We start from the raw sequence: 24,793 nt of genomic DNA on the forward strand, positions 1-24,793 counted from the left end.
TTTCAGGTTCTTGAATCCATAACTTTACTCTCAATAACAGTTCTCCTAAAGCAGGGGTGGGGAACCTGTGGCCATATGTAGCATATGTAGCATCTGGTTTTATTACTACATACTATTGCCCATGTCTGAAACCTGACTTTTACTGCACCAACTAGGGTTTTCTTGTCTTTGAACAGAAACTCTGATTAAATTACAGCTTTTGATTTTAAACCAACTGCATGGTTCTCATTTGAGAATGCATCTGAAAGTTGTTCTGTATTCATTTTTTTCTTCATAATTCCACTTTTATTTTTCAGTGAGAAGAGCAATGGATAACTTTTATGACTTGAAACTAAGCAGCATGCTCCTATCAGAAAACTCCTTTTCCTTGCCAAGACCATCAGAGTTTTAATGTTGGTCATTTAGAAACAGGAGCATGGTTAATTGCTGCTCAGATCAATGGGCAGAATTTTATTTGCCTAGTTTAGAAAACAATGATAATATGAACTTGCCTCCCAATTTTGTTTCTCCAAGTCTGTCTTGCCAAGTAACAACACATGATTGAATATTCTTGGCATTCAAATTCCAGAGGATAACCCACGTCTGGAAAACCGGAGACCTTGCAGATTGCATACTTACTTTGATGAGCACACTCACAGCAAACTATTTTTCATTTCAACTTTTTAAAAAGAAATTCTATTAAATGATTCAAAAAGAATTGGCATTTTTGTCCTGCAAGGTACTGAAGAATCTAATACAACATATTCAAAAATGTACCTACTGTATGTTCTCCTACTTAAAATCTTTAATTACTCTCTATTTCCTCTATGATAGAACTCCCAAATCTGGCATTTAAGGCCCTCCACAATCTGGATCCAACCCTACTAAAAACAGAAAAAGAAGATTGTACATGAAACTGTGAAATTATGTGGTTACAGTTGACCCTTCCACATTGTAGGGGTTAGGAGAATGGCACTCTCATGATCTGGAAAATCCGTGTATAACAGCATTGGGGGGCGGGGCACAGAAGTCTTCAGGCTTTTCGAATTTCCTTCTTTTTTCTTGATATTACCCTATACATATATTTTATGCATTTCTGAGTTTCTAAACTTTTATGTCATTTTGCTGACCTTCCTGTGTCATCTGTGGCTTCTGCAAAACTCCTATTAATTTCTTATGCCAACCCTTGATATAGCGAAACTGCAATGGGGAAAGTGTCAATGTTGAAGGGATAACTAAATTACATTTGGCACTTTTCCCCCAATCTTCCTTTCCAGACTTGTCTTACCTTCCTCCCTTTTGTGTATCTTGTCCAAACTAGAGTACTAAGTGCTCTCTCAACTTGACATGGCATCTCCCACCTATCTACGTTATCTTTGCCCTTTTGGAGTCCCTCTGTTTGTTCAAAGTTTAGCTCCTCTGTGAAGCCTTCCAATTAAGTGTTCTTTCCCTCCTCAAATTTCTTGAGTACTTTGTAACTCTCCCTACTCCCTATCTTGTTTTCTTTTTGTCTCTGTTCATGTCATATCAGAGGGTAGGGAATCTTTTTTTTTTTTAATTTTTTTTGGGAGAACTGGCCCGAGTCAAGACTTGTATTCAAGTGCTGCCTCTGACATTTACATGGGGGACTCCCCATGACCCTTTTAATCTCTTAGTGATCCAGGCAACTATCATGATGAGTCTGAGTTGGAAAACAGGTCCTGATCTGGTATTTTCCTTTAACCAATAAAATCATAATGTGGTAGTCTTAAAAACAAATGTCAACCTAACAGGGTGCAAGGCACAGAGTAAGAAGCTTCTAAGGTTTTTTTTGAGCAGGGAAAGACAAGAGGTCTGAATAACTAGATAGGAAGACAGCTCTAGCAGTGGTAAAAAGACTAGAGAGGGGAGAGACCACAATTAGGACTGTTAGGATATAATAGTTCAGGTGATGACAGCCTGCGCTAGAAAGGTGGCAGGAGAGTAGAGAGAGAAGGCATCTTACAGAGTAAAGAGTAGACAGGATTTGACTTTGTAAACCAAAAATGTCAGCTGTGATTGGCAACTGACTAGATGGGCTCATGTTGAGAGAAAGGGAAGGTTGTTTCAGGGTAAAGGTGATTATTTTGGTTTTGGACATGTTGAATTTTAAGTGGTGACCGGGCATCCAAGTGGAAGTATATATAGTTCTGTGTAAGAGGCCAGGATTAGAGGTAATCAGTTGGGAAGTTGTATCCATAGAGGTGATAAATGAATGAGATTCAATTTAATTCAACAAACATTTATTAAACATTTAATACAAGCTGACCTCTAGGGACATAAAGATGAAAATTAAATAGTCTTTGTCCTCAAGAAGCTTACACCTTAAGGGACAAGGTGGGAGAGGGTGAGGATATAATTCACACCCAAATAAATATGTCAGAATGGCAAGGCAATCCATCCCAGGTCATGCTATTTGCCCCAGGGCAGGACATTTCAAGGACATCTAAGGAAGAAGAGGGTGGACAGAGCTGTAGTTTGGTGGAATCTGTGAGATGCATGGCATAAACAAAATCAATGCAGCCAGAATAAGAGAATCTATTAATTGAGAATCTCATCAAACATCTCTGATAAAAGTTTGACATCTAAGAAAACATAATTGACACATTTAGAAGACTGAGACACAGTCTTCTAATTTCATTTTTTAAAATTCTGAATTTCAATAAAAAAAGTGAACATTTTTATACATAGTACATTGGGGAACAAGAGAGAACTATACATGAAAGTGAATAAGAACTATTCTCCAACAGATAAATGGTCAAAGGATATGAAAAGTTGTCAAAAGAAGAAACGAATCAGTCCAAAAAACAAAACAAAACACCAAAAAAAGTTCCAAATCATTTATAGGAGAAAAGGATTGTTAAAAACGGATGCCTTTTGTTTTTATATCACATATTCTTCCTTTATCTATTAAATCTTCCTTCCTTTGTGACAAAGATTTAAAAAAAGAAAGTAGTTTAACAAAACCAACCAACACATCAACCATGTTTGACAATGCACACAATATTGCACAACCATGGTCCTCAACTCTGCAATTAAAGAAAGGAAGTACATTTTGTCTTTTCTAGGCTTCAGTCAAAAGCATTTAATTATACTTTTTATTGTTCTATTTACATTGTTAGTCATTATGCATCTAGTTTACCTCACTTTCCATTTGGTCATATGTCCTTTAATGCTCTTCTGAATTCTTCATTTTTGTAATTTCTTATGGTGCAATAATTCTATTACATTCATGTATAATTTGCTTAGTCACACAATTGATCAATGAGCATTTAGTAAGCATTTACTGTGTCCCCAACTGATGGACACCTACTCTGTTTCCAGCACCATGAAAGGTTTCTGTTTTTGATCATCTTGAGGTATATACTTAGTAACGGGATCTAAGTCAAAGGCTACTTGCTGTCCCTCCTAAATAACAAGGACAACAATTATTATTAACATTCATGCTATGTGCCAGGCATTGTGCTAAGCACTTTATAATTATTGTCACGTTTGTGCGATCAGTGCTATTACTTTCCCCACTTTATAGATGAGGAAACCAAGGAAAACGGTGGCTAAGTGATTTGCCCAGGTCACACAACTAGGAAGCATCCATTGTACCACTTAGCTACATACATATTATTAGGATGTCCCCCATGCTTGAAATGTCCTTGTCACCTCACAACAATAACAATAGCTAGAATTTATATAGTGACTTAAGGTTTGAAAAAACACTTTACATATTATTACCCCCATTATTACTATATTATTCTATTATTATCCTCATTTTACAGATGAGGAAACTGAGGCTCAGAGATGTTAAATGACTTGTGAAACTAGTAAATGTTTGAAGGAGTATTCGAACTCAGGTCTTTGCTCTCAATCCAGTATTCTATCCATTTTTGCCACCTAGTTGCCCCTTTCACATAGTACATACCAGCCCAATTGTCCTAATTGCTACATATAAATGATAAGTTGTCATTAACTTTTCCCTCCTCATCCCATACCAAGCCCTAGAAATTCAAATTCAACCTCCACATCTCTTCTCTCTCTTCCCTCTATTCGTATGCTGGTACAGGTTCCCCCTCACCCCCCTCCCCTTTGCCTTATGCTTGGACTAATGCAATCAATAGCTTCCTGATGGGTCTGTCTGCCTCTATTTCATTCTTCACACAGCTTTCAGATTTACCTTCCTTATATATAGAACTGACCATGTCATTCTTCCACTTCAAAGTCCTTCAAAATCTTGTATGTGTTAGAGCTTTCTGAGCAAGTCCAAATGTCTTTGCCTGGAAAGCAGGTCTGTACCACAACAATTCCCATTTACATGGTGAATTAGAATTTCCAAAGCATTTTCCTCATGGACTCATAAGGTAGGTACACTCTGGCCCCTCATTACTTTGCATGCTTTATCTCATGCCAATCCCCAAGTTCTCCACGTTACAGCCAAATTACATGGCTCCCAGGCTTCCCTATGCGTCTTATACTTTTCTACCTTTGCTTGGAATGCCCACTCTATCCCTTCAGTCCTTTTTCTTAGGCTGTTCAATTCCCATCCATCATTTAAAACCCAACCCAAATAGCATATTCTTGAAGAGACTTTACTCACCTACCCAGTCCTGCAATTATCTTTCTTTGTCCTTCAACTCACATAGTACTTTGCCCCATTACCCTCTCCTAGACTGTAAGCAGAATAGGCAGTACTATGTGTCATCTTTACTTTAGCTATAACCTGGGATTACGCAGCAGGCAGAGACATTTGCTGAAACACTGTATCAAATGAATGTGTGTGAAGGCAATATGGTAAAAGGTGGCTTTTTTTTTTTCTGGAAGCATGACAGTGATGGGAGGGAAGTGAATGACAAAATCACTGCTGAATCAAAGGAAGCACTTTGAAAGATCACAGAGACCTAAATATATTCCTATACTGAAAAGCAACAGTAGAGAGGAGAGATTGGAGATGCATGAGAAAGAGGAGATAATGGGTAGATAGAATAAGGTCATGGAGGATACTAGAAGATATGGGATCAAATGAAATTCTCAAAAGACTAGCATGGAGGATAAAGCACTAGCTTTTCTTCCACCAGCCCTTAAGATAAATTCATGAATTTCCTTTAGAATCTGTTTTGTGGAGTTTATCATAGTCAGATTGAAAAGTTTTCTTTTAACTGGCTGGTCAAAATTATTGAAAAACTATTAGTGTTTTAACCATTTCACCTAACAATTCAGTCTCCCCTTAACACAGATATCAAACTAAAATATCTTTTAGGTAGCTAGTCTATCACTAACAAATTGGTTATTTTAATTATTTGTGATTCTCAGTTTTTCCTGACATTAAGACCAAATTTTCTTATTTGTTCATTTCTGGTTCTGTCTTTCAGAGCTAAATGGAACAAGAAGTCACTTCTCACTTGACACTATCCTTTCAAAGAGTTCTCACATCCCTTCTGAATCTTTTCTTCTTCAGGCAGAACACACCCTTCAGCTAATTTGTATATGTCATGGCCTCAAGGTCCTTTACCATCCTGGTCACCCTCTTTTGGACACTCTCCAGATGACCAGTATCCTTAAACTATAGTACCCAGGACTGACTGCAGTACTCCAGACCAGGTGTGATAAGGCAGAGTGCAAGTGAGAATATCACCTCTATTCTTGGAAGCTATGCCCTTCTTTATAAAATTGGAGAATGTTCACTTTTCTGGTCACTACAGTGCACTGCCAACTAATATTGTTTGCAGTCAACTATACCCCCACCCCTCCTACCTTTTTCAAGACTGCTGTTTCTTCTAGCTATAGGCAGATCTGTAAGCCCCTGAGGGGGTCCTGACTCCAAATGCAATATACAAGATGGAACAGGCAATCTTTTCTTCATGGAGGATGAGATAGGTACCCACAGAAAAGTCACACTAAAGCAAAAATTAACTTTGTTTGGTTTTCATTCTTGAAATTCAGATGCCAACATGGCTCTTACTTTACACAAACTTATATATGGGTCTGCCTTTCCACTGAAGTCAAATACTTTGGGCCACTGGGATTTTTGATTTGATCCACTCAGTCTCTTCTGATGGCCGATTGCCAGAAACTGACCTTCTATAAATGAAAGGGTATTTACTATTTATTTTTATCTTATTCTTTTCTACAAGAATTTTCCATTAAAATGATTTTAAACTGCATTAAAAAACATTGTCACTGTCATTTCAAAAGGCTTGTTTCTATTATTTCAAAGGAGTCACCTCTGACACCTACTCCTTTTTCCAACTGAGTCTTACAGTACCACAGGTATAAACGGAAGGTGTGAAGTGGTAGTAGTAAAGAACAATGTATGAGGGACAACGTGGAAATGGAAAATAATTTGGAAAGACATAAAAAATTAAAAATTTACCTACTTTAAAATTAAGAACTGTTCATAAAACTTGATCCAAGTAAATGTAACTTCAACATCTCAACGTTTGGCATCTTCTGATTCAGGTGGCAATTCTGCCAAACCTTTCACGAAAATTCTTCATAGGTTGAAGAGATCAAAGAATATTAACCATCCTGTGGCTATACCAGTAGAAAATTTCTCTCTAATGTCGGCTAAATTGGTTCTATTATAATATTAAAAAAAAAATCCATCACTAGAGCTTAGAGGGATTTTCCAGAGTATAATCTGCTTGCTGGCAGGATTTCAGAGAATTCAAACTCTCATGAAGAGGCACAAGGGAAAGGACTTTGGGGGGGGGAATACAGATATCCTTTGGTATGATAGGGTCAATTAACAAGTTACACCTTACCATTCACTTAGGGAGTGGGCTTCAGAATGCTCATTCATCTTATCCAGCAAGCATTTAAGCCCCTATCATGCCAGCCACTGTACTAGATTTTAAGAATACAAAGGTTTAAAAAAAAAAAGTCTTCTGACCCTTCTAGGGATGAGTTCCCTCTTCTCATTCTCAAACCCAATGTTCAAAGCTTGGACAGAAATCACAGAAAAAGAAACTGGTTTAGTATAGAAGAAAAAGACAGGACTGAGTATTGAATGGAACAGACTCCAGATTACATGCAGTAACAGCTCCAGAGGGTTATAAATGGGTCTTTTTTCCTCTCCTTCCATATCCCACTTTTTCTCCCATGCTCTAAGGAAAATGAGAAGGAACTAATTGGATAATCCACTAGAAAAATTGATGGTAGCTTCCATCAGGCTAAGTCCTGATAAGGAATGAGGCGAAGTACAGAGTTTGGATCAGTCCCAGATGTCTCGCTTCAACATCCCTATTAACCTGTCTCTGATTTGCATCTCATCTGCTACTCCCCATCTCTATCACTGTGTTCCTGCCCTCCCAGCTTTGGCTCATAATCAACAGCAAGGCATTCATCTCCATCACCCTTAGACAAAGCTTCTGCTTCGGTCATGCAGAATGGAGTTTGGTCCAGTGTGTCCTTCTGGCTTGCTGTGTAAGTTTGTCCGAAAACTTGAAGCCAGGAGCACCTTGCCTTTCAGTCCTGTGATTCTTAGTGGCAAAGGGAAGGGGGTTATGTAAGTATAATTATCAAAGTAAACAACCAAGGATCATGGAAGAGAAAATGGAAAATCTGAATTTGCACAAATGCCATACAATTAAAATTAGACTGGAAATAGTTAACTAAGAAAAAAATGCTGATAAAACTTCTCATTTCCAAGACAGAAGGAACTGGTTCAAATTTATAAGCCATTCCCCAATTGACAAATGGTCAAAAGATATGATTAAGTTCAATGAAGAAATCTGAGCCCTGAAAAAATGCTCCAAAACACTCATTATTACAGAACTGCAAATTACAGCAACTGAGGTTCTACCTCACAGCCATCAGACTGGCAAAGTTGACAAAAAACAGAAAAATGGTAAATGACAAATGGCATGCAAATTGTTATGTTATTATTGGTGGAGTTAAGAATTGGCTCAGCTATCTGGGAGAGCAATTTGTAACTAGGACCAAAATAGTGACAACAACTGTGCATTGCCCTTTATCGCGACTAGGTCTATACTCTAAAGAATTCAAAGAAAAGGTCCTATGTACAAAAATATTTGCTTTTTTTACAGCAGTAAAGAACTGGAAGGGTAGGTGGTGCTACTCAATTGAGGTATGGCTGAACACATTATGTTGGATGAACATAATGGAATACTATTATGCTTTAAGTGAAGGTTTTAGAGAAAGCTTGGAAGACTTGTTTTTTGAAATGACTCATCACAAGAGTTAACGTACAAAGCAATATAAACTCAAAAAACCCCCAAAAACTAAGAAATGATTGATTCAATAATTAACCATGATTCTAAAGGACCAAAAATGATGCCCACCTCATGACAGAGGGTATAAACTTTTTCAAAGACGCATTTTTCAAAATGGTGAATAAATTTGCTTTTGCTTGACTATGCTTGCTTGTTAGGAGGGTTTTGTACAGCCAGGTCCACACCGTGAATAATGAACTCTCACAAAGTGGTTGCAATACTTGAATTTGCACTGCATATTTCCATTGGGCTAGAACCAACCATCTTATTTTACATAATTATAACTTCAAATAGTGGGAATTTGAATATGTGACTACTTCACAGGATTTATTATTAGCACTAATTTGGACCTAGATGTGTCTTTTCCCTTCTCCCCAGGGGGTAGGGGAGGTCAAAAAATGCTTGATAATAAAGCTTTTAAAAAATCATGGAGGTAAGCCACTAGCAAAATAGTAAAAGCTTCATTTATAAAGTAGTACTTGAGCTGAACCCAGAGATTCCAAGAGGCATAGGTAAAGAGGGAGTATATTCCAAAAGCACAGAGATAGTTGAATACCTCACAAGGAAAAGCAAGGTCAATTTGGCCTATCATTGTATGACGGAGAGTAATGTATAAGGCAGGCAAGAAAGCTATAGACAGATTACGAAGGAAGAGTTTTAAATGTCCAAAAGGAGAATGTATTTGTTAATAGAGATAAGCAGGGAGCCCCTGAAGCAGAGTAACTTGGTCAGACCTGTGCATCAGTAAAATCACTTTGGCACCTATGTAGACTGTGCATTGGAGAGTACAAGAGATTTGAGGAAGACCGACCAGGAGGTTGTTCCAGCAGCATAGGTGAGAGGTGAGAAGGGCTTGATAGAAGTGATACAGTGAACGGTGAGGAGACAGTTGTAAGAGATGTTGTCGAACTGATGAGACTTGGCAACTGTTTTGTGGAGTGAGAGTGAGGAGTTAAAGATGATGATTCAGAGGTTTCAAACACATATAACCAAAAGGATAGCAATCCTCTAGGCAGGAATCAGGAAGTCTGGAAGAAACGGGGTTTGGAGGAAAGAACAAGTTGAATATGAGGTACCTACAAGACATCTAGTTCAAAATGTCCAATATAAGGCTGGTGTTGGAATAGCAGAGCTCATGTAAGTCACCTGCTTTGGAGAGAATGAAATCACCCAAAGAGCGTAAAGTCAAAAGTGAAGAGGGTCCTGTCCAGGGCCTTGGGATACAGACAGTTGGCAGGCATGATACAGATGGGGATCTAGCAAAGGATCCTGAGGAGCAGTTATGTTGGAGAAGCTGTAGACGGCGTTGGAAACACCTGGAACAATTAAAAAAATTTTTTTTTCTAGCCTTTTCATATCCTTCCCTTTGCCCTCACCTTTATCCTTAACAACCATACCACCCTGAATGGCATATCGAAGGCAGCCAAACAAAGAGTAAATTAACCTCTGGGCTGTGGTTTCAGTAACAAAAAAGTAAATGCCAAGGATCAAAGAGCATTATGGACTATTAGAAAACACGGCACTGCAGTTGAGGGCTGGTCTCTAGGCTAAGCTCTGACACTCCAGCCTTAATGTTCTCATCTACAAAACAAGGGGTAACTTTAAAATGCAATGCTGTTATGAAATTAGGCCAGGGACTGAGGATTCCAATGCTGGAGGTACGAAAACATACAACTGACTCATGATACAAAGAAAATATCTTTACTTGTATATCAAAGACTCCAGGAATTGGAAGGGGATTTTTTTTTTAATGAGAGAAAATGTCAAAAATTAAGTGTCCGGTTCAAGACTGGGAGCCATAGAAGATATGTTTTGTCCTCTTGTCCTGATATTTCAAAAACCATCTGTGGCATGTGCCAAGTTGAAGGAGAATCTATTCAAGTTATCAAAACCTTTAAGCTGTTCCATGTCATTCGTCCACAGTCTCTTTCTTTTTTTTCTTTTTCTTCTTTTTTTCTGGACTCTGAAAAGAATTAAACAGGATAGAGAATTTTTTAATGAGCTGAAAAAACAGGTATCAACCAATTTATGCTAGCAAAGATTAAAAAAATCCATATAAATGAACCTTTTATGATCCTTATTCAAATCTGAAAACCTGACATTGCAAGCTCTCTCAATCAAAAACCTCCCCTTCCTCTCTCATATTTCAGGGAGTTGGCAAACTACAGCTCAAAATTTGGCCAACCATCTCCCTTTGTATGGCTCCTGAGCTAAGAATGGTTTTTACATTTTAAAATAATTTACTGCATTAAAAAAATGTAAAAGCCACTCTCAGTTCACTGGTTATACAAACTAACCCTGATTCTATTCCAAATTCTCAGTAAAATAATCAGTCACAAAGTAATGGAATTTTGCAAATATAAGTACCATGAGGAAATCAAGTTGTAAATGATTTTGCCTACTCATCAAAAAGATCAATATTTATTAAGCGGCTGCTTATGGTACCACTGTATAATGATTTAAATATAGACTTGTTTCCACAACCAGAAAAAATGTAGTAATTAAACTTGAATCATACTTCAATGACTATACTAGTAGATGGCTCTTCCTCCAAAGGAGTTTCTTCTTTTATTTTCTTCTTTTTTTCCTTTTTCTTTTTCTTCTTTGAAGAATCAATTTCTACTACTTCTTCTTCCTCTGTAAAGAATGAAAAAAATATGGCATATTGGATTTAGGAAACTTAGAGATCATATAGTTCAACTTTCTCTTTTCAGTGAGGCCATGAGAGATGAAGTGCTGGTTTGAAGATTGTCAGAATTCTTCCTGTCACAGTGGACCTCTAAGCCTTAAGGCTCCTTGAAACCAAAAAAAAGAGCATCAATCTCCAAAGGACATTGCTTTACTTTTTCATGTGATGCCAGAAAAAGAAGAGACCTAAACAAACCATCAACTTTCTTCATTTTACAGAGAGCAACATGAAGCAGCTCTTGAGGCCTTGTGAGAGATAGTAATGAAGATGAGCTTTTTGTGCTCATAGCACTCTATAGCACTCCTTTCAGTGCTGGTGATGGATTGAAGACCCACTCTCACCCCCTCGGGGGCACACATGTAAAGACAGTGGTCTAAGATCCTTATCTTAGACTATCCCTTGATAGTTTATGACTCTCAAAGAGTTTCTCCATTAAAAATTGCACAGGCTTTATAGGGCCCTAACTTCAAACCCTGACATCACAAGCACCCAGATTTAATCAACTGAACTAAGCCCAGAACACTACAATTATATTTAAGTTCCCTGGATTATAACAAAGTCTTGTATTTTTTTCACTTAGCTGATTCCCTTTAGGATATAAGGAACTTCAACATGCTCTGTCTTGTTATGCACTAAGGTTCTGGCAGTAACAGACCAAATCCTGTATTCCAAGAACTGAGATATGGATGCTGATTGGTATTTCACAGGCATAGTAACTACCACAAAGAACGATGCTCAGTTATTTCCTTCCCTAGCAGAAAAAATGGGGTTTATGGTTTGTTTCTGTACTTTACACAAGTTTCTAAATCCCAGAAGAGAGATGCTTAAATGCTTTTATTTCCTTGGGGTCTAATTTAGACAACTGGCTCAAATATTAAAGCAAAAAGTAGTAGTAATTTATCAACAGTACACTAAATTTTCCTGCATAAAGCACACAATAAAGATGTGTCACGTGATTCCAGTCCAATCTGTTCCTCTCATTGAGATCTGCTTTACTACAGCATTAATGGACAGAGATCTACCTACTCCTTGAAAATCTCTAGTGAGCCCTTACTACGCTGCAAGGTGATCCAATCCCAATGTTGAACATGTCTGAATTGTTATTATCTCACCAAACTTAACTTTCTGATAATTTAACCTGTTCTCTCCCCTTCTACTTAGCCTTCCTATTTCTTTCCTGGTGCACTGGCTGTGTCAGGCTCAAAAAAGCACCAGAGATTAAGAATTGCCCAAGTTTAGTATTCAAAATCTGGAGTCTGACTTTCAGCCTTCATATTAGTCTCACTCATGTACTTGCTTACCTCTTCATTCCTTCATCTGTAAATGACTAGTATGATGGTATACTGGAGACTTCACTGATGTGGGAATGTGAATTTTTTTTTAAATTGACATGCTTAGATAAAATCTCAAAGAAAATAGTGACTAAAATTAACTTTATACTTCAAAAGGAACATGGATTAGGAGGAGTATTAACGATAACAAATGGAAACTATCTCAACCCTGGCAATTTAATTTTACCAACAGTGAGAAGTGATTCAAACATAAAAGCAATCATATATAAGTATTTAATGACACCTTCATTATGGCTGAGGATTAATTGTTCTTTTTTAAATTAGGAGATATAATTAGAAGATGACCAAAAGGTTCCCCCCCTTCCTAATATTAGCAAAGATATTTTAAAAGATGACCTATTTACTAGTTCGACACCATCAACCCTCAAAATACTAACACTCTTGTTTTTTTTTTGGTTTTGTTTTGTTTTGCTGGGCAATGGGGTTAAGTGAGTTGCCCAGGGTCACACACTTAGTATCAAGTGTCTGGTCTGAGACCGGATTTGAATTCAGGTCCTCCTGACTCCAGGGCCAGTGCTCTATCCACTGAGCTACCTATCTGCCCCTTGGTTTTTTTTTTTTTTGGGGAGGGGGGGGAATTGGGGTTAAGTGACTTGCCCAGGGTCACACAGCTAGTAAGTGCCAAATGTTTGGTCTGAGGCCACATTTGAACTCAGGTCTTCCTGACTTCAGGACTGGTACTCTATCCACTGCACCACCTAGTTGCCCCAGTCAGTTTCTATTTTTTTTCTCATTTGGTTTTCCTTTTCATATTGTCTTATAATCTTTTTTTTTTTTTTTGGTGAGGCAATCGGGGTTAAGTGACTTGCCCAGGGTTACATAGCTAGTAAGTGTCTGAGGCTGGATTTGAACTCAGGTCTTCCTGACTCCAAGACCCAGAGCTCTATCTACTGCACCACCGAATTGCCCCTGGAACACTCTTTCAAACGTCCAGAGGAATTGCCTATTAGTTTTTCAAAACCAAATACCTCTACAAGATCATGAATCAGTAACTAACAGAGAAACTCAAGTATAGATTAGATAAAAGAGGAAGTTCAAAACAACCTTTAACTTCTACAATCTTGGCTTTTTTTGCTTTCACTCCAACCTTCGGTTCATCATCTTGTTCTTCTGACACTTCTTGAAACTTGCGTTTCTTAGACAATGTTGGAAGAGTTGAGTCACCAGACGGATCATAAGTTTTTATTTCACTGAAAGAGAGTCAAGTAATTTCATCAAGCTCTACAGATATTTGAATCTTTTTAACTGAAAGATTTTTGGAATTCTGTACAAGGTGGCATAATGCAGGTGTTAGAGTGTGACATGACTTTCATCTGAAACGTTTTGGGAGGCATATGAGTTAAATATTAAAACGAACCTTTCAAGCAAATCTAACACTTGAATAGTGGGGAGCAAGCTGAATCAATGTTCCCCCATTTAGGAGCCACAATGGCATAAATCATCTTAAGTTCTCCTTCTAGATTGACAAGAAGCAGATGTGCCTTGTGACAGGTGAGCTTTCAGTGAGGTACAGCTGAGCCCTCCCCAGACACAATGAGCACCTGCCTACCTACCTTTTATGGAAATACTTTTCTGTTTTTGCTAATGCCTTTCCTGTGCCACTGATTTTTCTTATCTGAAAAGCAAAAGAACAGTCACCCACAATCAAACTATCCATTCAGTTTCTTACAATTTCACTCATCCATATTATCTCTGTCCTTATACACTTTATAGTCCAGATGTGTGCAATCCCACAAAAAAAGTCCACAAGGGACACAGGAGGACTAGGTTAATTTTTTCAAAACACTGAATGACTGTCATTTATAGTTTTTTTTATGATTTACAAAGCAATTTACAGACATTAGTGAATTCACAACTTGCAACAACCATGTGTGGTAGGTAGCAGAGGTATTATCACCCCCATTCTACAGATGAGGGAAGTAAAACTCAGAAAGGTTAATTCTCCATGGCAACTAAGTCGTTCAGTGAATAGGGTGCCGGGGGCCTGGAATCATGAAGACCAGAGGTCAAATCTGGCCCCAGGCACTTACTAGCTATGTAACCCTGGCTAACTCAGGTAACCTCTGACTGCCTCAGTTTCCTCATATGTAAAATGGGGATAATAATAGCACCTCCCAGGTTTGTTGTGATGATCACGTGATATAACATCTGTAAAGGGCTTAGCAAAGTACTGGGCACAACACAAAGTAGGCACTAAATAAATACTCTCCCCACCCATCTTCTGCTAGGGTCACAAACAGAATTTGAAGCCAGAAGTTCCTGACTCTGTCAGGTACTCTTCACTATACCATGTACTTGGTTTTATTAGACATAATATAGTAAAGAAGAAACTCTTCTAGACTCAGAGTAGAATGCCAGGATGATTCCAGTTGATAAACTGCTCCTGGTTTCTTACTATTTAAACACATACACAAAGAACAACATGACTGAGCATGCTAGACATAAAAAATACCACTCTTTTCTTAAAATTGTGAACTAGTAACAAGCTTTAGTAAAGCTCAGGAAAGAAGTACAGTGATCTGTACAAGTACAAGCAATTTAAAATTCACAAAAATACTATTTTGCTCTTTGCCCTATTTTTAGGGCCTTAATTCTGTCTTTAATTAAAATGTACTAAAACTGCAAATTACCCTCTCCCCCTGGAAATCTTCCTATTTTGTTGTTTGAATGTTAGCAAGAACATAGCTCTTACCCCTCTCTCTTCCAAATGCCTCAGCCGAGCTTCTAATTTGGCTCTGTTCTCAATTCCCATCTCAGCACTAGAATCCTCTCCAAAAGCATCATAACGGATAGCCAAAGCAGTCTTGGCTGCCAACATTCGAGAAATCTGGAAGAGACACAGATGATAAGGACATTCATTTGACACACCAAGAGAACAGTTATTCTGCCCTCTCCACATTCTTCTTGTCATTTCTCAAACCTCTGTGACTAACACCTAGTCTAACCCATATTCTGACATTACCCAATGGGGGCTTGAATACTCATGTTTCTGAACCTGCTTATAGTAGTAGTCTGATGACATCGTTATTTAGCCATCTTTTCCCACTTTACTCCATTTTCCCAATGGACGGCTTTATTATCTCTCACAATTACAAAGATCCAGAACTTTTAAAACTCCAGTGTCTGTCACATTCTCCACCCTAGGATGACCCTCAGCGCCCTTTCCTCAACATGGACCCTATGGTCTACCCTACCCCCTTGAGTGTTACACTAGTTAAGATTGTCCCAGCAACCTTGCTCTCTTCCCCATCCTTCCACTGCTCCTGCCTTGTGAAGATCCTTACTAGTCAGCACCTCCATACCTATTTTCTCTACTTCTGCTGCTGCTGCTGGGATTAAGCATCACTGGGAGGAAAGTCATAACCCTGTGGATTCCAGCACTACAAGTATCTGCTCTGCAAACACCAACTTTCTACACCTCACTCCTCCTTTGCCCGTAGGTCCTCTCCTTCACTGTCAACATCCTACTCTTCAGCTGGATTATTCCTATCTACCTGCAAATTTCCCAAGTTTTCTTTAATCCTAAAACAATCTTCCCTTGATCCTCTTAGGCCCTCTATCTAACATTCCATATTTCTACTCCCCTTCACACTATAATTGATTGCAAAAAATATGGCTATATCCACAGTCCCTCCTTTCTCATCAACCACTCTTTCCAATCCGTGCAACTGATTTCTGACTCCACTCTACTGAAACTACTTCCTTAAAGGTCACTGAAACCACTGGCCTTTTTTCCCATCTCCTCATCTTTGCCTTCTCTAAACCTCTTATCACTGAATCTGTGTTAATGTCTACTAACCACATTCTCCTGGCTAGTCTACCTTTCCGACTGCTCCCTTTGCCTGACCCTTTTTGTTTCTGCCTCAAAGGTCTGTCTCTGCCCTACACTTTTCTCCAACTCATCCTTTAAAATTCATCCAGATTCCTACGGCACTTTAAGGTTTACAAAGCATTCTCCATTCCCCAACCACCTTGTGCCTAAGATTACAGTCAGTGTTGGGAGTCAGGATTTAAACTCTTGCCCCAAACTCCTTGTCCTGTGCTCTTTCTTGCGCACCAACCTGGCAGTCTACTCACTGCCCCCTGGCAAATTCCTTCATTACTCTAATTTACATGATCAGCACCATGCAGAAGTCATACTTTTTCCAATTATCCTGATGTTATCCTATGTACACCCAGGAAAAGATTCTGTAGAAATGTCACTAAAGAGTGAAAGATGGAGAAAAGAGACTGGTCCAACTGCATCAACTGCATAGGCATTGTGGACTTCAGTAATACTAAAACAAGGAAACTATGGGCACATATGACTTCTCTTCCATCTATACAAAATTTGCATGAGTCATCCATATATGGATCAAAGACTTCCTCAATTAGAATATTAGGAAACAAAGACTTTTACAAATGATAAGTCAGCAATGGACCACATCTTTACTAGTCCATGATTAACCGAAAGATGCAGAGAATAAAAGATCCCATTTATTATCTGCTGATTTTGAAAAAAAGCATTAGATTCAGCATAACAAAATGGTGCCTTACAAGCTTTTTCACAATAAGGTGTCTTCACCTATTACTGGACAAGAAAAAAATCTGCTAATTATATTTTGAGTTTTTATCCCCTCAGAAATTCTCCTAACATACATCTCTCATCCTGTAAAAAGTATTTATCTCCTCTCCACTTGCACAGAAAAGGAGGCAACTGCTGAGATAAAGATGCTTGCTATATGATGGCAAACACATGGAGCGAGAAATTTCTTAGAAGGAAAGAAATTTTTGTGAACTTTTCTTCTTGAGAAACGAGATATTTGAGCAACAAATAGCAACTCACTTTTCCTTTGTTTTTGGGGGTGCTTTGGCCCACAAGCGAAGCATGATAAATTAGGCCATATTTAGGGGTGTCCCGTCTCGTCTTCAAGGCTCTAAAGAGAGCCTTCTCAGCTCCTAGTATCTGCACAGTGGAAGCTGCATGCTTTGCCAAATTCAAAAGGGAACCTAGGATAGAAGAAGGTTACAAATTGTAAATAGAGTTAAACATGCAAATTGTGTGAAATCTTGAGCTAAAATGTGAATGGTCAAATCACTGAAGACCATACATATATTTTGTATCACAGTTGTTTAAAAAAAGAGGTAAAATACCAAATCATTCACTAGTAGCATTTAAGTTTAGCTTTACAAAGACAAGAGGAAGAGAAAAAGAATGTGTTTGAATGAACAATTTTAACTAATGGAAAACATCTGCACAAGTCTAGAAAAAGAATATTAATTATCTAAAGCTATCTATAGTCAAATGAAAAACTACTCTAAATCACTATTAATTAGAGAAATGCAAATCAAAACAACTCTGAGGTATCATATCACACCTATCAGATTGGCTAACATGACAAAACAGGAAAATAGTGGAGTTGTGAACTGATCCAACCATTCTGGAGAGCAATTTTGAACTATGCCCAAAAGGTTATAAAACTGTGCATACACTTTGACCCAGCAATACCACTTCTAGGTCTGTATCCCAAAGAGATCATACAAACGGGGAAAGGACCCACAAGTTCAAAAATATTTATAGCAGCTCTTTTTGTGGTGGCAACAAAATGGAAATTGAGGGGATGCCCATCAACTGGGGAATGGCTGAAGAAGTTGTGGTACATGAATGTAATGGAATGGGATTGTGCTATCACAAATCATGAGCAGGTGGACTTCAGAAAAACCTTATATGAACTGATGCTGAGTGAAGTGAGCAGAACCAGCACAGAACACTGTACACCGTAAAGGCCACATTGTGTGATGACTAACTCTGACAAACTTATCTCTTCTTAGAGATGCACAAAATAAGACAACTCCAAAAGACCAAAAAATGAGGGAAAATGATATCCACATCCAGAAAAAGAATTATGGAGTCCGAATATTATGTGCTCTCTCTCTTTTGTTTCTTCTTTCTTGTGGTTTCTCCCATTGGTTCTAATTCTTCTTTACAACATGACTAATTAGGTTTAATATGAATGTATATGTAGAGCCTATGAGATTGCACTCTGTCTTGGGGTGAGGAGAAAATCTGGAACTTTAAAATAAATAAATAAAAGAGGGAGGCTAATAAAAAAAAGGAATACTAATTATCCCCTTTTAGTTACTACATTGGGACCTCACTATCCCACCATCCCTGAGTTCAAAGTTGTGGGACTGGCATAGTTAATCATTGGTTAACAGTGAAGTCCTTTTGTATTCCAATAATTAAATCCCAATGGGTGCTAAAATGAACATTATATTTTTAGTTTTACCAGGTGGTTAGTGTTAATGCCAGGTTCTAGTCTACCTCCCAGGGCCATTCAACAACCAAAGTAGGAGTCATGTCACAAGCTTTTAATCCAATCTAACAAAGGGTCAGAAGTGTCTCAGAAGAGGTAGTGACTAGAGTTGCCCTCATTATTGAAAAGTAGTCAGGCAAACCAATTAAAATCATCATTGATCACTTCAGCCCTCAGTCTCAAATAGCCATAGGACTTAGTTTTTTTTTTTTTTTAAACTGTTCAGTAGCTTTTCTTGCACCTCACTGTAAGTTAGAGCTCTTAAGAAAGCTTCTGGATGCTTATGGCTAAAGCAAGGACACACAAAAAATTCAAATGACAATGACTTACCTGCATGAGAAATAAGCCTAGCTCCAACTAGCTCACCGACCATGACTGTCACATTGGGGGCTATAGCCATCATTCTATTTTGGAGATACTCGTATAGTTGGTTTCGATACTCTGAGATCTCAATTACCTAATACAAAAAAGTGTACATAAAAAAAGAAAAAAAAGTTAAATATGGTCTAACAAACTGCTCCAGTACAGCTAAAGATTAAAAACAGATTACAAAAGGAATAGTGTCTGGGAATAGACAGTCCCTAGCCTTAAATTTAAAATCTAACTAGCAATGGTATATATTATAGATATACATCTATAAGGAATATCTACATACACATACGTTTATTATGTATACATACATATATGTATCTGCACATGCAAAAATATATCTACGTGAAACAAGTGAAATCATATGCATAAAAAAAATCAATGATGCTTTAGTCCCAAAGGTCAGTACTTTATAGAGAAGTTTGCCCTATTTCTCTTGCTTTGTAAAACATTACATGTATTCAACAACTCTTCCTTGAAGAAGAGACAACCAATGAAACACACAGCTGGCCTTGGATTCTAGCTCTGCCTCTGCCATGTGCTAGCTGTGTGACCTATCAGTGTTCTGTAAATTGGAATACACTTGGTGATCAATATTGATATGACATTTCACCCAAGAAACTCTTCAAACCAATAAAATCACAAGGCCTGGACAAAAAAAAGAGAAACAAAAATATTCCCTGGTCTGAGGCATACAAACAACACACAGGGTGACCACCAGGGTGGTCATACATCAAGTGGCAAGTAGGCCCAATATTGGTAACATAAGAAAAGTCCAAGCAAGTGGCAGGAGAAAGAGGGAAACTATTTAGGTGTAATTGTGAAATACCTTTGTGATTTAGGAAGTTTGGACCTAATATAAGCATCTGGGATTTGAAATCTGTTAACTAAAGCTAAGCTAAATCCAGATCTTTAAAGCACTCTTACATAGTCAGCTTCCTATCATGTTGTTACCAAGTGTGTTGGTATTAACTCTCTCAAATTAAACTTTCTACTTCAGGAACAATATTTCTTATAAATTAAGACTGCTGTATAGATCTTCAAGGGAAATGATTATTGCATAATGTATAACCAAAGAATTGTTATTCAGAGGAGTGTGGTAAGACCATGATCATTCTTTTTACAGAAGAATTGGTAACCAAGAGAGGTTAAGTGACTTTTCCCACAAAGTCACATAGTGCAAGACCTGGGATTTAAACTTCTGGCTCCAAATCCAGAACTTTCCCCATAGTTCTATACTGCTCCCCCTGCCCCCCACCTCCCAATCCCAATCACTCTACTATTCTAACACTGATTACCTAGATTGCGGGTTACATGATTCCCTTACTTTTTCCTTCTTTCTCTCTCCCTCTAACTTGTCTTTTGACCATTCTCTGGATATCCTTCAGAGACTACAAAGAGGAAAAATGGTAACAGCTTATATAAAAAATTTGTTAGGAGAGGAATTTGAAATTTACCTTGTGATACTCCCAACAATTCATTAGAAGTATACAAGCCTTTTCATAATTATACTATTTTCCAAACATGCAATTTAAGATGGCATCAGATGAGGTAGTGACTGTAAACCCTCATATTGATATATCAGGTGAGAATCAATATAAAATCATCATTGCCATCACTGTTATGACTGATAACTTCCTGGCTGAGCACTCACTAGAACTGCTTTACCTGGTTGCAGAGGTGTAAGATATTGTTTATGTCTTCCTCTGAAACTTCAGTTCCCATAGAAATTTCTGCAGCTGCTTTCACTTCAGCTTCAACTTCCTCTGACAAAATTTCAGAAAGATCCGAAGAAGCAAAGTTCTGCCTGTCTCCTGGGGGAAGGGAAGAGAAAAATCAATGATTGGCGAATGGATGAGCAAACAATATTACATCAAAAGGTTAAAGGTAAAAATGGAGAATGATTCAAATGACAGTACAAAACAAGAAATCAGTGAACAAATTTGGTTCTGTGGTTTTCCCTCTTATGACATGGTTTTAGATATACTTGAGATTTTTAGTTTTGTATTTATTTTAAAAACATATATTCTAGGTAACAAGGGCAAAACTTTCTGAGTATAAGATGGTACACAGTAAGCAAACGAGAACTGTTTTGGCAAAAGCAGATCTGTAAACTTCCAAGAGATAAAAGCTCAGAATGTGTTGCAGTGAGCCAAGTGGTGCCAGGATATTCTACTGTAACACGCTAATGCATCATGAAACCATACAGAGTCAAACTCAACCAAGTAACTTCCATGTATCATAAACAACCCTCCCCTTGCTTCCTTGTTAAACAATGTGAAGGCCTCTGTAAATTGCAAACTGAGCACAAGAATCAATAGACATGCTTTGTTGTGGAGGTGCGATGATAAAATCACGGTTCATGAAATGATCCCCAAATCAAAGCCCAAGTCAGAGTAATTCCCAGCCCCCTCCTCAGCATGACATTCAGAAATATATCACAGATTTTTAAATGCCAATGCATTCTATTGGAATCAATGGTTAAACTTTAATGACTGCTCTTCTTGCCCAAAAGGATAAGTAATAAATAATTCACTCACCAACTTTCCGCAAACATTTGCAGTAAGTTAAGTTATCTGTAATGATTTTTCCCAATTCAGGGAAATGCCAACCATACCATTCTCTACATCGCATAATGTAGTTATTCAGTTCTTTATCCAGGTCATCTAATAAAGCTGTAATAGGTTAAAAAAAGAAGAAGAAATATATTGATGCCATTGAATGGTATTGGTTTGCAGAGCTAGGAGACAATTGGTATTTCACTTTTGCTAAACCATTTCCCCCGCTTTGTTGTAAGACATGGCTCTTCTGGGGAGGGGAGGGATATAGTGGGAAGTGAAGGTTACATAAAAACAAAAGCTATCAATTTTTAAAAGATATAAATATAACCACTAAAATATTATAAATTACTCTTGAAATCTTTAGGCTGTTCATTTTGCTTTCTAGATCAACAAAAGCCTTGTCTTTCCCAATCACAGAAAACTGTTCTCAGTATCAGAGAAAACAGCCTTGACAGAACACTAGAAAATACTTCATAAAAACAAAAACAAACCAAAACACCTGACAGACGTACTAGGTAGATCTGTTTATCAAACAAAGGCTCTAACCTTAGATCCTATCCAAGTTCCTTCATCTACTCTAGCTAAGAATTCTCTCTCGCTGAAAGCATTTCTGACTGTGCTCCACACTAAGTGGACCTGTAGATAAGTATTTTGTTTTGCATTTCACTCTTTATTACTTGTGTCAACCTCATTCTAAATTCTGAGGCACAAAAGATGGGTGAGAAGACTGCTGGAAAAAACTTAAGTCAGGTTTAAAAAAAAGTGGGTAGAGACATTTCCTAGAATATTAACAGCTTTAGTTTCTAGTGTATTACTAAATTTGCAAAATAACAAACCATAAAAATATATTTTCTGTATGTCAAAAGTGACCTTAAGTATTAACAATATTTGTTTTAATGGGTATTTTTATTCAAAGTCAGTATTTACAAGTATCTAACATTAAGAAGTATTAAATTCCTCTAGAACATGACCTATTCTTTGGCTTCTTTATCAATATTACTACTGTGGGCTTGAGAAACTTCTCACATGTCATCTTAGCTATACAGAACAACTTTCCTGTATCTCATATTGCCAAACTCACTCTAGCATATCAATACTATTCTCCCCCCTTTTTGTTGCTACTTAAAAAGCCTAATATCACATTTGCTGAATCATAGCTTTTATAAATCAGGATGAAGTATGTATGAAATGTAAAGATCAAATAAGTTAGTTTTTATTACCTAAACTGTTATATTTTTATTTCCCCTTTTCAAGTTCTTTATCTGAATATTACTTTCATCCTTTCTTATTTTCTAAAGAAAACGTGTTCACATTAGCATTATTGGCACTCTGAGATTATATAAGCCCACATTATTTTAACTTAAGCAAAAACAAGCTGTAAACAAATTGCTGGGAAAAGCAAAATTGAAGTCTTAGAACTTTCAAACAGATTAAAACCTCTCAACTAAAAATACAATTCTCCTTGTATACTCAGAAAAAGGACTGAACACTATACTATTCTCTAGGGCACCATAATACAACCAAAACCTCTTAAAAGCATGTCTTCTCTTTGACAAGTAGAGGGCCAACATATTGTTATTTTCCCTGTTGTCTCAGTGGTAGTGACGAATGTCAAATCATTTGTTTTCATTCAACAAAATTCCATCACTGACAACAAAATATGGGAAATTAAAAGGCCTATCAAAATATATTACGAAAATGATCTATTACAGAATATTCTAAGTAAAATAGGAAGGTTATATCTGGAACACTAGAGTATAATCCCCTCATTTCATATATGAGGGAGCTGAGATGTATTAACTTGCCAAGATCACAAATCTAATCTGTGGTAGAGCCAGGAATAGAAACCAGATTTTGTGGCCTCCATACACGAGCTCTTTCCACTATTATCACATTGCATGGAATAGAGTAACCAAGAAAAAAAGCTCTGCATAAATACTTTACTTACAGATTGCCTGAACAATCATGGTATCCACTTTATCAGCACTAAATTTCAGCTTGTACCTAGAAAGGCTGTGAAAACCAATGAAGTAATTATTCTCCAGAAAAAGCATTTCCTTGTAATCCTATTGTCAGGATTTATTAATATAAAACAACACCTATAAGACAAGAGAAAGCATGCCCATAGTTCGTGCTATATTCTGCCACCTTTTGCATTTATACTGAGACCCACTCACAGTGTTAGTAAAGACGTATTTTAAAAATGTGCTGTTTCTATTACCAAGGCAGACAAAAATGATACTAATATGTACATACAGCTATGAAATAGACATAAAAAAATCAATCTGATCATGATGACAGCATCGTATGCTTAAGGATCCATTCACTAGGTAACTCAATTCAACAAAGATTCATTAATTACTTACTACGTGTAAGTAGCAAATGCAAAGACAAAGAACAAAATATTCCCTGCACTTAAGGAGTCTGTAGACATTCAACATCTACACAGTTAAATATGATACAAGGTAAACTGAGGAAGGACAAAAGAGCAGGTTGGGTAACTACCTGTTAAACATGTTGAGGAGAAATTTCTTCTTGGACTACCTGAAAAATTGCTCTCAATTCTTAATATTCTATTTGTCACTCTTTAGTAGGAATAGGAGCCAATAAAGGAGAAAATAAAGATTAAGGTAAAGAAAGACTGAGTGAGATTCAGAGACAGGAATAGTAAAGGAAAACCAAATGACCAGTTATCTAATACAGAAACAATTCATGTTTTTTTTTAAAAAAAAGGGGGGGGGTGGCATATTAGTCTTTAGATCAGGAATTATGTTGTAAAGCAGTTACAGGCATTATGGGATGCCTAAGAACAAACAAAAGTTTGTTACCTGTGTGCCAATCCTAGACACATAGCAGCCATTTCCCGAGATGGAAGGCCAGTGATTAATCCTTCTATCTGCGAGCGGATTCCTCTCATTAGTTCAGTTATGGTAGGACTATGGATACAACTGAGGTTCAGTTTGTCCTGTAGGAAGAAAATCATGAAAAATTAATCATGCAATATGGCAAATTTTCTAATAATACTTCACAGGACACAAAGAGGTCACTGATAAATAATCCTCATCGCTGGAGCACACCAAAACACATAGAAATATACAAGGGCTATATATATTTAATACAGGGTCTGATGCATAGTAGGCACTTAATAAATGTTTACTGAGTGATGTTTTCACATGTATGTTCATCATATGTAGGTAGATTAGCTTGTTGTTCAGTTACTTTTCAGTCACATCTTGACTCTTTGTGACCCCTTTGGGGTTTTCTTGGCAAAGAAACTGGAGTGGTTTCCTTTTTCCTTCTCTAGCAC

At 37.4% G+C, this 24,793-nt stretch overlaps 1 protein-coding gene and 3 non-coding genes across 4 annotated transcripts in view; all 4 read right to left on the bottom strand.

Moving 5' to 3' along the window:
• Positions 1 to 9,904: 9,904 nt before the first annotated feature.
• Positions 9,905 to 24,793, bottom strand: part of NOP58 (NOP58 ribonucleoprotein) — a 28,438-nt gene continuing 13,549 nt past the window's right edge. Inside the window, exons 5-15 of the mRNA XM_027873741.1 lie at positions 24,315 to 24,451; positions 23,435 to 23,499; positions 21,466 to 21,600; positions 20,594 to 20,739; positions 18,887 to 19,013; positions 17,086 to 17,249; positions 14,953 to 15,087; positions 13,814 to 13,875; positions 13,305 to 13,450; positions 10,738 to 10,856; positions 9,905 to 10,182 (exon numbers count right to left, since the gene is read on the bottom strand). Coding sequence (XP_027729542.1) covers positions 10,129 to 10,182; positions 10,738 to 10,856; positions 13,305 to 13,450; positions 13,814 to 13,875; positions 14,953 to 15,087; positions 17,086 to 17,249; positions 18,887 to 19,013; positions 20,594 to 20,739; positions 21,466 to 21,600; positions 23,435 to 23,499; positions 24,315 to 24,451 — 1,290 coding nt within the window. The 3' untranslated portion in view covers positions 9,905 to 10,128. The remainder of the gene's footprint in view (positions 10,183 to 10,737; positions 10,857 to 13,304; positions 13,451 to 13,813; positions 13,876 to 14,952; positions 15,088 to 17,085; positions 17,250 to 18,886; positions 19,014 to 20,593; positions 20,740 to 21,465; positions 21,601 to 23,434; positions 23,500 to 24,314; positions 24,452 to 24,793) is intronic.
• LOC114051513 lies at positions 18,639 to 18,721 on the bottom strand. The gene has a single exon (XR_003570158.1). It is a non-coding gene; the product is annotated as a small nucleolar RNA SNORD11 (small nucleolar RNA).
• LOC114051514 lies at positions 20,460 to 20,543 on the bottom strand. Its single transcript, XR_003570159.1, has one exon. It is a non-coding gene; the product is annotated as a small nucleolar RNA SNORD11B (small nucleolar RNA).
• On the bottom strand, positions 23,067 to 23,147 carry LOC114051510. Its single transcript, XR_003570155.1, has one exon. It is a non-coding gene; the product is annotated as a small nucleolar RNA SNORD70 (small nucleolar RNA).

Source organism: Vombatus ursinus, unplaced genomic scaffold (genome assembly GCF_900497805.2).
Source record: "Vombatus ursinus unplaced genomic scaffold, bare-nosed wombat genome assembly UNPS02014802.1, whole genome shotgun sequence".
Taxonomy (NCBI): Eukaryota; Metazoa; Chordata; class Mammalia; order Diprotodontia; family Vombatidae; genus Vombatus; species Vombatus ursinus.